The sequence below is a fragment of the Natrix helvetica genome (assembly GCF_964273705.1).
Source record: "Natrix helvetica genome assembly, chromosome: 5".
Taxonomy (NCBI): Eukaryota; Metazoa; Chordata; class Lepidosauria; order Squamata; family Natricidae; genus Natrix; species Natrix helvetica.
The window spans coordinates 59,191,859-59,204,646 of record NC_138551.1 but is presented as its reverse complement, the minus strand read 5'-3'; the positions used below and the strand labels follow the sequence as shown (position 1 = coordinate 59,204,646).

Sequence of the window (12,788 nt, the reverse complement as noted above, 5' to 3'; positions counted from 1 at the left end):
TGGCTCTTAAGACTGGTGGACATCAACTCCCAGAATTCTGAGAATTGAAGTCCACCAGTCTTAAAACAGCCAACTTTGCAGACCTCTGTGTTAGCCCAAAGCCTGGTGTTGGGAGGGCCTTGCTCCCCCATTGGTGGAGCCCCAAGAAGCGAGGAGGGAGAAAAAGAAACGGAGGCTAAGGAGCTTCCCCCCCGCCCCCTCCCAGCAAAAATCTAACTGGGGAGCCGGGCGGGCAGTAGCAAATTAGCCGATCACGCCGTGTGATCGGTTAATTTGCTACTGCCCACGCGGCGTGATCGGCTAATTTGCTACTGCCCGCCCGGCTCCCCGGTTAGATTTTTGCTGGGAGGGGGGGGAAGCTCCTTAGCCTCCGTTTCTTTTTCTGCCTCCTCGCTTCTCGTCCCCGCCCAACTTCAGGATCCTCCCTAATCATTGTGGGTCGAAAAGAAAAAAGGGAAAGGGGCGCTTGTTTTGAAGTGCCCGAGAGAAGGGAGGGGAGCGGGCTCCCGGCACACAGAAGAGCCGCATTAAAATGTGTAAAGAGCCACATGTGGCTCGCGAGCCGCGGCTTGCCGACCACTGAACTAGGGAAAAGGAAGAGTCACAGATAATCCAACATTTTCTAGGACAGTTTCTATACAGAATAAAGTGTAAGTGTGTGTGTGTGTGTGTGTGTGTGTGTGTGTGTGAGTGAGTGAATTTGAAAGTGGAGATATAATAAACCCCATATAGTAACATATGTGGTAATGTGATTTCTAAAATGATATAATATCAAGAAAAAAATATATTGTCTACCTATAAACAATACAATACAATAGTAGAGTTGGAAGGGACCTTGGAGGTCTTCTAGTCCAACCCCCTGCCTAGGCAGGAAACCCTATACCGTTTCAGACAAATAGCTATCCAACATCTTCTTAAAGACTTCCAGTGTTGGGGCATTCACAACTTCTGGAGGCAAGCTGTTCCACTGATTAATTGTTCTAACTGTCAGGAAATTTCTCCTCAGTTCTAAGTTGCTTCTCTCCTTGATTAGTTTCCACCCATTGCTTCTTGTTTTACCCTCAGGTGCTTTGGAGAATAGTTTGACTCCCTCTTCTTTGTGGCAACCCCTGAGATATTGGAACAATGCTATCATGTCTCCCCTAGTCCTTCTTTCTCTTAAGCTAAACATACCCAGTTCCTGCAACCGTTCTTCATATGTTTTAGTTTCCAATCCCCTAATCTTCTTTGTTGCTCTTCTCTGCACTCTTTCTAGAGTCTCCACATCTTTTTTACATCGTGGTGAAGAACTGAATGCAGTATTCCAAGTGTGACCTTACCAAGGCATTATAAAGTGGTATTAACACTTCACGTGATCTTGATTCTATCCCTCTGTTGATGCAGCCTAGGGCTGTATTGGCTTTTTTGGCAGCTGCTGCTGCACACTGCTGGCTCATATTTAAATGGTTGTCCACTAGGACTCCAAGATCCCTTTCACAGTTACTACTACTGAGCAAGGTATCACCTATACTGTACCTGTGCATTCCATTTTTGTTGCCTAAATGTAGAACCTTACTCTTTTCACCATTGAATTTCATTTTATTAGATAGTGCCCAATGTTCAAGTTTGTCAAGATCCTTCTGTATCTTAAGCCTATCTTCTGGAGTGTTGGCTATTCCTGCCAGCTTGGTGTCATCTGCAAATTTGATGAGTTCCCCATTTATTCCCTCATCCAAATCATGATGATAATGATTCCCTCATCCAAATCATTGATGATAATGGTTAGATAAACAATCTAACCTATAAATCTATAAAGAAACAATACATTTTGTTGTTTTGACTGTAGCAGATCTATACAGCCAAACAAAAATTCTAAGGTTTAATGTTGATCTCATAGCATTTTCTTTATATGTACACACTCAAGGAACACAAAATCAAAAACAAAGCCCAACAAATTAAAATTGTTTAATTAGAATATAAAATAAAATTTAAAGCAAGTTGTAGTTTCCTGCAGCATTATCCAAATTCCACTAGTGCAGTGGTAGGCAACCCACGGCTCTGGAGCCGCATATGGCTCTTTCATCCCTCTGCTGCGGCTCCCTGTCACCGATCGGCTCCACAATTGATAGGGCTTTCGGTTAGGACAGGTAGAGGAAAAAGGAGGCCACACTAGGAGGAGACTCTATGGTGGGGGAACCAGACTTCCGGTGGGCTCCAAAGCTGAACGGGCGGCTTCTGGTTAGGACCTTTGTGGCTCTTTGAGTGTTTAAGGTTGCCGACCCCTGCACTAGTGAAATAGCCTTCTATTTTGATATGTATCTTTGGCATTCTTAATTAATTCTACCTAATCCCTGAATGAAATGACATAGGAGTAAACTGCAGAGGCTGCTGGTGTATATCACTCAGACCTATCTAGAATATAAATGGAAGGACCTGACAAAACATCAAATAAGATAATGAAACAAACTGCAGATAAGAAAGATAACTTTTCTGTTATGGTCCTGCAATATATGCCCCCAAGCAGCAGACAAGTAATAAACTTGTGAATTTAACACCATCTGCTGTTAAAAAAGAAAGAAAAACAAGAAAGTCCCCTAGTTAACATAGATTCAAGGTGTTATTTAACATACTATTGGAACTATCCAGTTTTAAGTCGAATTCACATTTCAAACCATCAGCAATATTAACAAAGAAGGTTGAGCTTCCAACTTTAATATTTCAGTTGATTTACTGGAATTTTTCAGAATAAAGGCAAAAATAACACTGAGTGTATATTTATCCCCAAAACAATAAAGGACATTAAAATATTCATAGAACTGCTGTGGATAGCATAATATTCTGTGTTTCCCAGTCTTACATGCAATTTTTCATTCTCAAGCTTCATCATGATTAATGTTGTGCTAGAACCAATTTTAACAATGGTTTCACTAAAATAATACATTCTTTGCTATCTTCCTATAAAATTATAGACTGGCTGATCATGCACACTATACCATAATATGATTAATCTGCTATATGGAAACAGCCCTTGTAGTTTGTTAACAAGTTAATGTATTGAACAGTTGTGATTTGTTCATCAAACACAGTTAAACCAAGGTACTATATTGAATGAATCTAGTCTACAAATTGAGCCACAGAGCTATAATTCTGTAGAGTGGAAAGGGGCTTAACCTCTCATGCTGCAAATATTATAAGCTGCAGATCCCCCAAACCACCTACTGAAGCCTACTGAAAAAATAAATAAAAGTTTAAAAAAATTTAGAAGCATACCATGCTATACAATTTTAACCTTAAGTATGGGAAGAAAATATTCAATATGCAAATATTACTGTTTGCCAGGTAAATAGCTAACATGAAATATTAACTATAACCTTTATATAAGTGCATACAATAAGATATGTATATTACATACTGTAGAATAATTATAAAAGTACAGTGATTGTGATAGCATATTTCTCTGTTATCACAAAGTGTCTCAGCATTGAAAAGAGCAACCAAGGTATATAATATTGAAAGATTGAGATGATGTGATTTAGCAGATTATATTATAAATGATTAAAAATAGAAACACTACCTGAAGAAAGTAACAAAAAATTGCACCAGGTCCATGATGGTGTTGTGCTGTGAAAACGCAATCTAAAAAGATAGAGAAAGAAATGTGAAATAATGTTACGGGCCATTTCCACTAAGAACGTTATAAACAGAAATATTCTGTGTAACCTACAAATGATACAAATCCTCTTATAAAATCAAACTATTATATTTAGTATTCATTAGCTTGAAACATATATATTATATAACAACATTTTAAATTAGACACTCAGCCTAATCATCTGCTTTGTGCAAAGTCTTAAACCCTAGATTAACAGGTGGATACATTTGGAAATTTGAAGATAGTAATGATTTCTGAACAGAAGACATCAAATTCCTGAAGTATCAGAAGGGCCGACACATTGTTTAATGATGTTTACCTCTCCCAAAAGGAAACTGTAATACCATTTTTCTAGTTGCTCTCCCAAAGATGATATGTCCAACAGTACTTCATGAATCTGACCATGTGGAAGGTAGCAGATACGGAATTAATCACACCTCTTTAATACAAGGATGAGCTCAGTATTTTCGTAACAAGAGAACAAAGAACTTTCTGGTTGATCAAATAAAACTGGTAAAAATAGAAGACAATATAGGTAACTCAAGGTTGAACTGAATCTTTGATGCTGTATCTGCTTGTTTTCTCCTTGGTAGTGCCTTGATTAGTGTTTTGTTTTTGGATTGATTGGTTGTCTGTGGGTAATCCCTACTTATCTGGAGGTTGGCTATTGGAGAGAATGTGTTCTGGTCTTTTTATGTCCTTCTCAGTTGTTTATTGTCTGTTTTGAATAGTGTGTAAATGTGGTTTATCTCTGTGTCTATTGATGCTGATTGGTAAATGGATATACTATGGTGGTAATACATTAAGCAGAAGAATAGCGATAACAACTTTCTGAAACATCTTTTCATGCCACCTTGGCTTGCCATCTAACTAAACTGAGGCTTTGATATTCACTAAATCACAGAATAATTAACTCCACCTTTAGTATTTCTATTTTTTTTTTAAAAATATGATTTTTATTATTGTTGTTTATGAGCATATGCTGTCCCTAATGTCAATCTTGTTTAGGGTTTTATAGAACATATGCAGAATTTTTAGTAATTATACTTCCAAATACCTTGCCCATAAGTATTTTACAAATTGCTTAGGGAAGCATATTTTCCCTTAAATCTGATGGCCTCTTTGGACTTAACAAAAGCTAAGCTCTTGTTATTGAACATTACAGCCATATGTCATAAATACTCACATTGCTTTTTTTCTTGCTATGTCAACATATTTTCTTGCCTGCTCACATAATATTCAGAAATTAATACAATTTTAAGATGTTGTGTATGAAATGCTATGCCTTCCAGTATGTATTTTAGTATGATAGTTATTTTTTATTCCTATTAGTGGTTTTAGTGAACCAGACAATAAATATATTTCTGTAATTTTAATTTACGTGATGAATAGTATATGATGCTAGAAGCTATAAACAATATAATCTTCAACTCTCACTAATAAACTGGCAATAATTTATTTTACATGCAACCTTGAAGTCTACATAAATACTTTCAGAACTACTATATGGATGGCAAAGAACTTGAAATATAAATCAAAGTAGTTAAATAAGAAACAAGAAACAAATAAAAGCTAATTAAATACTAATTAATTAATTGCAGCATATGCTGAAAATAAATATATTCTAATAGCATTATTTCTTTTTCAAAGCTGTACATTTCTCTTCAAACAGTGATTGTAGGAAGAAAGTTATGTAGTCAATGGTATCAAAAAAAATCAGAAGACTTATAATGGCTTTGACATCAATCATCGCAAATAACAACATAGAACAATATGATAGATCAACTTCTGCAATGGGCAATCAGTCACCAATGGAAAGTTCATAAGCACTTTACTAATGTAAATTACTACTTCGTAATGTAAATTACTACTAATTACTTAACGCATTGTACAATTTTTGACATGTAGCCATTCATATCTTTATCTCCATAAACTAATTATTTATTAATACCGTTCATGTTGGTGTTTATCAATACTTTCTGAAGTAGCAAAATAGATCCTTTATTTGACCATTTGGATTCTTTCCTCCATACTATTCTTACATTTCATTATATATAATCTTATATATATTTATTATTTGTATGTATGTATGTGTGTGTGTGTATGTATGTATGTATGTATGTATGTATGTATGTGTGTGTGTGTGTATGTTTCACAACCATGAGATACTTAAAATAAAAAGGAACCTTTGGTATTAAAGTGAAAAACCCTTTATCTAAGACTTGACAAATTTTTTGCCACCCTGCATGTACTATTTTGGACTACATGATCTTCTGACATAGCATTTAGGATAACTACGAACTTTCTCAAAGTACTAATTTTCTTATATAAAATGGAAATAAAAATATAAGCAATTTCCAGGTGATTCTTGTTATAGTGACATTAATAAAGAATCAATTGTGAGGCACCAACATTCTGCATAATGATAATTATTTCTTTTTATATCAGCTTCAATTTTAACTGTACCTTGGTACACAGTTATTCTCACCCCAAACTATTCAAATCAACAGTTCTTTGTTGTCCTACCAATTACAAAGATTTGCTATATATTTTTAAACAAAATAGTTAATCAGCAGCACTAATGATGTTGCCACGTTTGAGTAATGAAATGTCTGCAAGAAAACAAACAAGCTAACAAGAATCCCTCAAAATAGTTGGTGACTATGCATTAATATTTCATATGTATTCTTTGTATCATATATATTTCTGTGCATTGAGGAGATGCACAGACTCTAAATGTAGTGTACCTCCCAGCTTCCTTCAACATTTATTGCATTGAGTGGAGTGGTGAAAAAGCATAGTTTGACATCTGCCAAATATTGTTTCTATCCTGGGGATTTCTATTCCAATAAAAGGCATTGGAAGAATATCTGAATAACAGTGAAGAAGATGCACTGAAGCTACTATTACATGAAGGCTTATTGAGTATTGGAAAGATCAAAAGTGGTCAAACTGCTCTACAAGAAAAGGCAAATGAAAAATACGGTGCATAGGCTGAAAAAGGAATGAGGAAGATGAAAAAAAACTACAAAGATGGCAACAATATATCAGATATAATATAGCTTTTGTTCCATAAAATTTATATGAATGTAAAGATACTAGGAACAGAGCTTGACTTAAGAAAAATTTTAATATAGAGAGACAATTGCTGTTCATTCATGTCCAATTCTCAGAAACTCCTTAGATTAACCTCTGAAGTTTTCTTGCCAAGATTTCCAAATTGGTTTGGCATTGCCTCCTTCTTAGGGCTGTGAGATGATAACTGATCTAAGGTCAGCAGCTGGCTTTGTACCTAATGCAGAACTAGAACTCATGGCCTCCATTTTCCAGCCTTTTGCCTTAAATACTACTGGCGTGTGTGTGTGTGTGTGTGTGTGTGTGTGTATACATACATACATACATACATACATACATACATACATACATACATATATATGGTGAAGGATTATAAAAATATAAGAATACAATATAACAAGACCAAAAATAATAAAAAGAAATAAGAATACAATTTAAAGGCAAGTGGAGTTAGCAACATCGTGAAGAAACAAATAAAGAAACAAAAGCAACGCTACCAATTGGCTGGATTTACAAATTTAACAATCTTAATTATAGTTTCATGGCTATGGTAATGGTATCTTACAACTTGATCACTTGATTTAGACTATTCTAACAGGCTCTTAGTGAGATACCTCTAAAAAGACTGTGAGTTTCATAGCTACAGAATATGAACCTCACCAATATAGAATTTTAATCTGGAGTTCACATTAGCCCTTATTGCATTTCACAACACATTTTGCAATGCTGTAAAATGAATGACTTTGACCTGAAGGGATTATAGGTGCCATTATAGATTGGGTTTGTGCATGTTTTTATACTGTTTTAACATTTGTTTTGTGCTGTCCTGAATCCCAGAGATCTTTAAAACCAATAGACTTAAATATTTTGCAAATATTGCAAGATGAACAGACAGGTATCATTAATAGACGCAGTACCAACGACCTTACTTAAAATATATTTCTTGACCTTGACTACTTCTATTAATAAATATAAAATATATGTTGCCTGAAACTATATAAATGATTATCTAATATTAATGTGTAACCATTGGCAGAGGTAATATAATGATTTTATAGAAATATAATAAAAATAAATGGACCTTATTGTCTAGATAATGAATCTTAATGTTAAATAGTGCAAAGAATGAAGAGATTTATTCCAAAATTCATTAATTTGTGTAAAAACATATTATTGGAGATACTATACACTGGGGGGGAGAGGGGAGACGGAAAAAATATTTATTTGTTTATTTACATATTTATCCCAGTTCAAATGCCACACTAATTTGGAGACTGAGAAATACAGCAAGCCAAAAGTAGACTTAAAAGGATTAGAAATAATACAACTATAGCATCCAACTTGATGTGCCTATATATATATTCTCAGATTTTCCATCTCACTCCCACAGGGTCTCCTGAAGCCCCCATAATGAAATACAACAAAATACATTTCAGATAATTTTCAGCATCTGCGCCTGTGAGATAGCCAAGTCCTTCTCTTCCAGGACTGCCCCCATGGAAAATGATCTGAAATACTGCATATGAAAGGACAAAAGGAATACCACTGCATAGAACAGCCAAGCAGGAAAATTTTGTTTGGGAAATACAAGAAAACTTAAATAATCAGATACCTTGTTTTAGTGATATGCAACTCCCAAACATTCTTTTTTTCATTCCCAAATAAATGTAATAGTTTTTTTTTTTGCATATGCCTACTTCAAATGTAAAAATAAACAAATACCAAGGCTAGATACTTCAGTTTGACATTAAGTTTTGTCTTCAGAGATTTCAATTACCAGATTTAGTACTCAAGTCTTTGGCCGGGAGGGAAGAGAGGTCGGGAGGAAAAGATGGCTAGGTAACACACGAGCCAGCAATTCTAGCCTTGTCTGGAAATATAATCTACTATTTTGTTCCTAAAGTTTCAGTTTGGGTAAATGTAATCACAGTTAATAAAAAAATAAGTCTTGTGTTGTATCAGCTTCAATTGGGAGATATGTTTCTCTAATTCACAGAAATGATATAAAATAGGGAACATTCACACTTTCAATCAGATGATAAGTTTTCTTGCAAACTGCATAAAGTGTTCTAGTGGAAAATCAGTTCATCTCTCAATTATTTTTTCCCAGTTTGCAAGATCAGGCAAGTGGAAGCTATAACTGAGGGCAGCTAAAGATAGGCCTGGAATGTAGTCTAAAGGTCTTTTTATGTTAGCTTTGACATTTTTATGTAAAAGAATCAAAACAATTCAACTGAGCATTGGAAGCAGCAGTATGTGGGGGTAAGGGGGGGGTGTTATGGTAGATTGAATGTCACAGTTCAAGCCGGTTCCCTCCTCCATTCCTAATCAAGGAAGCTACTGACTAAAATTTATATCTGTGGTTTTGTATTTCTAGTAGGAAGAACAAGATCCTGTAAGATATTAAAATCCATAAAAAAAAATCTTTCTCATCAAATTCTGACATCAAACATTTTTGAATCTCAAAGTAGCATGCAACAGAATGACAATGCCTTTTGATCTGAAATGAAAATCTAAAATCAGAAAGGAAGCTAGCCAGTATATATTTGTTAAACTTTATAAATCTTAGTGCACTTTGATGATTCTGGTTTTAATCAGGGTCTAATGACACCAAATCAGGATGTACCATAAATAAGAGGATTATAGAGAAGTATATCATATTCTTCTTGAAGACTTCTTAGAACACTAACTTATATTCCTCTTCATATTAAAGGTCCTAATCGCATTCAGAGTAAGGTATTGTTTCTTGTCCTTTCTAACATCTCTAGAAATTCTTTGATTCAGATATTGTCTGTCCACCTGTGTTCTTTAGCATACCTAAAGTTGGTACCATGGTGAGTTCAGATTTAAAATCAGAAGAGAAGACCTATGACCAGAAGCCAGCTCCAGAGCCAGCCCCGGAAGTGCTAACAGATGTTAGCTCCAGTATCACCAGATGGACCGCTGTCCAAATAGGCAGAGGTGGTGAAGTAGACAGTTTCCAGTAGTCACAGCTGTTGTGCTATAATCCCAATGCAAGAACTCAACCAGGCTTCAAAGAGAGTAGAGCAAAGGCACTCTATGATACTGTTCAAGCAGGAGTTTTGCCTTGCTAAATGAGCTTCTATTAAAATGGAGCAATAAGCACAAGCTCTTCATTGACAACAATCATTCATTAACTCCCACTTATGTGTTTTGATTTGTACATCTGGCAAGCCTTGCTTTGAACTTGGACTGACTGATGAACCTGGCTATAAACTCTGATTATAAGACTCCATTTGACTACTCTCCTGCATGCTCCTTAGATTTGGAACCCTTGAATGCAAACTTGCCAAGGGAAAACTTGTTTCTATACTGCAAATATATGACTTACGTACACACAAACATATATTGTATGTGTGTGTGTAAGTCTTATTTAATAAAGACAATAAACTATGTCTTTGTCTATTTCTGTGACCTTTGCCTGGGACAGAACAGTTGGAATCTTCTTCTGAGTTTGGAATAGATTCCTGTCTTTTCAATTGGGTTTTAGGCTGGGATGTAGTACTAAAAGAGCCTTGGTTGCATTTGCTGATGACTTGTTGGCACAGCTGGAATGCCAGTGGTGCCCATCCTTGTGCTCCTTGATTCCTTAGTGGCTTTTCATACCTTCTGAGCCAGCTCCATCTATTTGACAATGTACAACTTGTGGAGCATTAGACATTGCTGAGAGTATCCAAAATAGATATATTTTATTATCTTTCACTTTACCTTTTATTGTTGGTATAGTTAGGCAAACTGTTATATCTATGCTAGTGGCAGGAATAATTTGAATATTCCCCAATACAGAAATAATTAGATGAAAGGGTACAATATCCTCAAATTAAGTATTTCTCTCTCCAATCTGTTTGTAAGTTGAATAAAGGAACAATATTACCCAGCTTAATAGGTTTCTGTAGGAGGTATAAAAATAATTAAAGTTATTTCTTCCTAAGTGTGGTGGCAACAAACCATTCTAATATGTTACATAAACATTCATATTTTTAATGGTGGACTACCTCCGGTTTTCATCCAAATATTGGGAAGGAATTTAAATGTTAAACTTTTAATTTTATTGAATGCTACCATGTTCCATATGGAGAATTACTTCAGATCCATTGGCTATATGCATGCTTGATTCTACGATCCAAAACTGAAGTTTTGTTTATATTTTATAGCATTCATTAAACATTTCAAAGTGCTACAGGAAGCATTATATCATTTGATGACAAGATTGCCTTTGGGAAAGATCTCAATGTCTATCACTGTAATGTATAATTTTATATTTTTTATTCACTTTTTTAGATTATTTCTATCAAAAGCAAACATTTTTCCTTAAGGGACAATTTTTTATTTGTTTTTGTTATTACTCTTACTGTTTGGCTAAATGTTTTGCTTTGGGGCAGCAAGGCATTTGTTTATGATGCATTTGTTACATTTTACAAGTAATTATACATTTTTAAAAGATGGGTGGAAGAGCTATGAATTTTTAATAGAGCATGGAACCTTTTCTGTATTTTTTCAAAAAACGTGTTAGCGCTTCAGTATACATCCAACATAGATCAATGAATAGAAAAAAATGATGACAAATGTGATTTCTTCTAATTAATTCTTAGCTCAACAACAATTATTTCTTGTCTGTTAAGAAAGTAAAGAATTTAGAAATGGCTGGCTAGTTCATTCTAAATTGCATAATTTACAAAAGTAAACATAAACCAATATTATATCAAATATAAGAAGCTTTTTTTAAAAAATGAAAGAAATATTTTTACTAAAACCATTTGGACAATAAAGCATTTGAGGTAGTTTTAGTTGCAATATAGACACCATTTAATATTGTTTTTGTAACAATAATTAGCTTGCCTCCCAGGTTGCCTTATGTTTTTATATTATTAAAAAGAATTGCATTAAGTTTGTCAGACTAAAACTGCTTCGGGGTTCTTGAAGCCTTTTAAAAAGAAACAGAAAACATTAACTTGCTTAACTAGCTACAATAGTAGTAAATCAATTACTATATGTAGTAGCAGGGGGGGGGAACCCTGAAAGTAAACTCACTTTTCCTGCTATCTGACTATGGATACACTCAAATTGTATACAATTTTAAAAACCAAATAAACCTCATATAGTGTGCAATATATTGTGAATATCACTGAAGTTTATAACAATAATGCACAACCTGCTGATGAACATTTATAAAATATCATTAATAAGTATACTTTCCTAGTCCAATGCAAAACAATAATATACAAATTATGTTTCATTTAAATTATCTGCCTTTCATGCAACATATTTCAACAAGCATGATTTTGATATATATTTTTTTGTAAAAAGTTTTTATTGGTTTTAAAACATTTATAGGGAAAAGGTAATAGGGTACATAAATTTTTTTAGTAGCTCCCATGTTGGCAGTAGAAATCCCCCCAAATCTCACACTTCTACAATTTTAGAAATAACATGTAAAGGGTAGCATAAACAGAATTCTTACTTTATATCAACAATGTGTTCAATCATCTCTTTCTTTGTCACTTTCTAGTACATCAACAATTACAATAATTTTTCAGATATATTTATTTTTGTGACCTGAGCCTTTTCGATATTGCTCCCTCCTCCCTGTCCCCAGGTGGAGCCATGCCCCCCCCCCTCTCCATATCTTGTATGTTGCTGCCTTTTCCCCCACCTCCGCTATCTTCGTCCTCTGGGTGGGAAAAGTGTTTTTTAATAAAGGCCTCTGCCTCATCCACTGTCTTAATTCTAATTTGGCTTCCCTCCCAGAAAATCAGCATTCCTTCTGGCAATAACCATCTGAACCAAATTCCTTTATTGCATAGTTTCTTTGATAAGGAAAAGTACTTCCTCATTTTTTCTCTAATCTTTTTTGGAATTTGCTTAAGAATGGCAATTTCTTTATCTTGGTATTTTAGAGGTCCCTCCCTTTGGGCCCCTAACACCTCGTCTCTCGTGGTCCTCCTGAGAAATTTAATGTGTACCTCTCTTGGAACATTATGAGTTCTGGCATATGCTGAATTAATTCTATAGACCAGGTCCATATCCCACCAGATCTGCTCTTTGTTTCTCTTAAGGTATT

General features: G+C 34.7%; 1 protein-coding gene across 1 annotated transcript in view; it reads right to left on the bottom strand.

Moving 5' to 3' along the window:
* ATRNL1 (attractin like 1) overlaps positions 1-12,788 on the bottom strand; it is a 536,103-nt gene that overhangs the window by 298,502 nt on the left and 224,813 nt on the right. Inside the window, exon 25 of the mRNA XM_081954366.1 lies at positions 3,554-3,615. Within this exon, the coding sequence (XP_081810492.1) occupies positions 3,554-3,615 (62 nt within the window). The remainder of the gene's footprint in view (positions 1-3,553; positions 3,616-12,788) is intronic.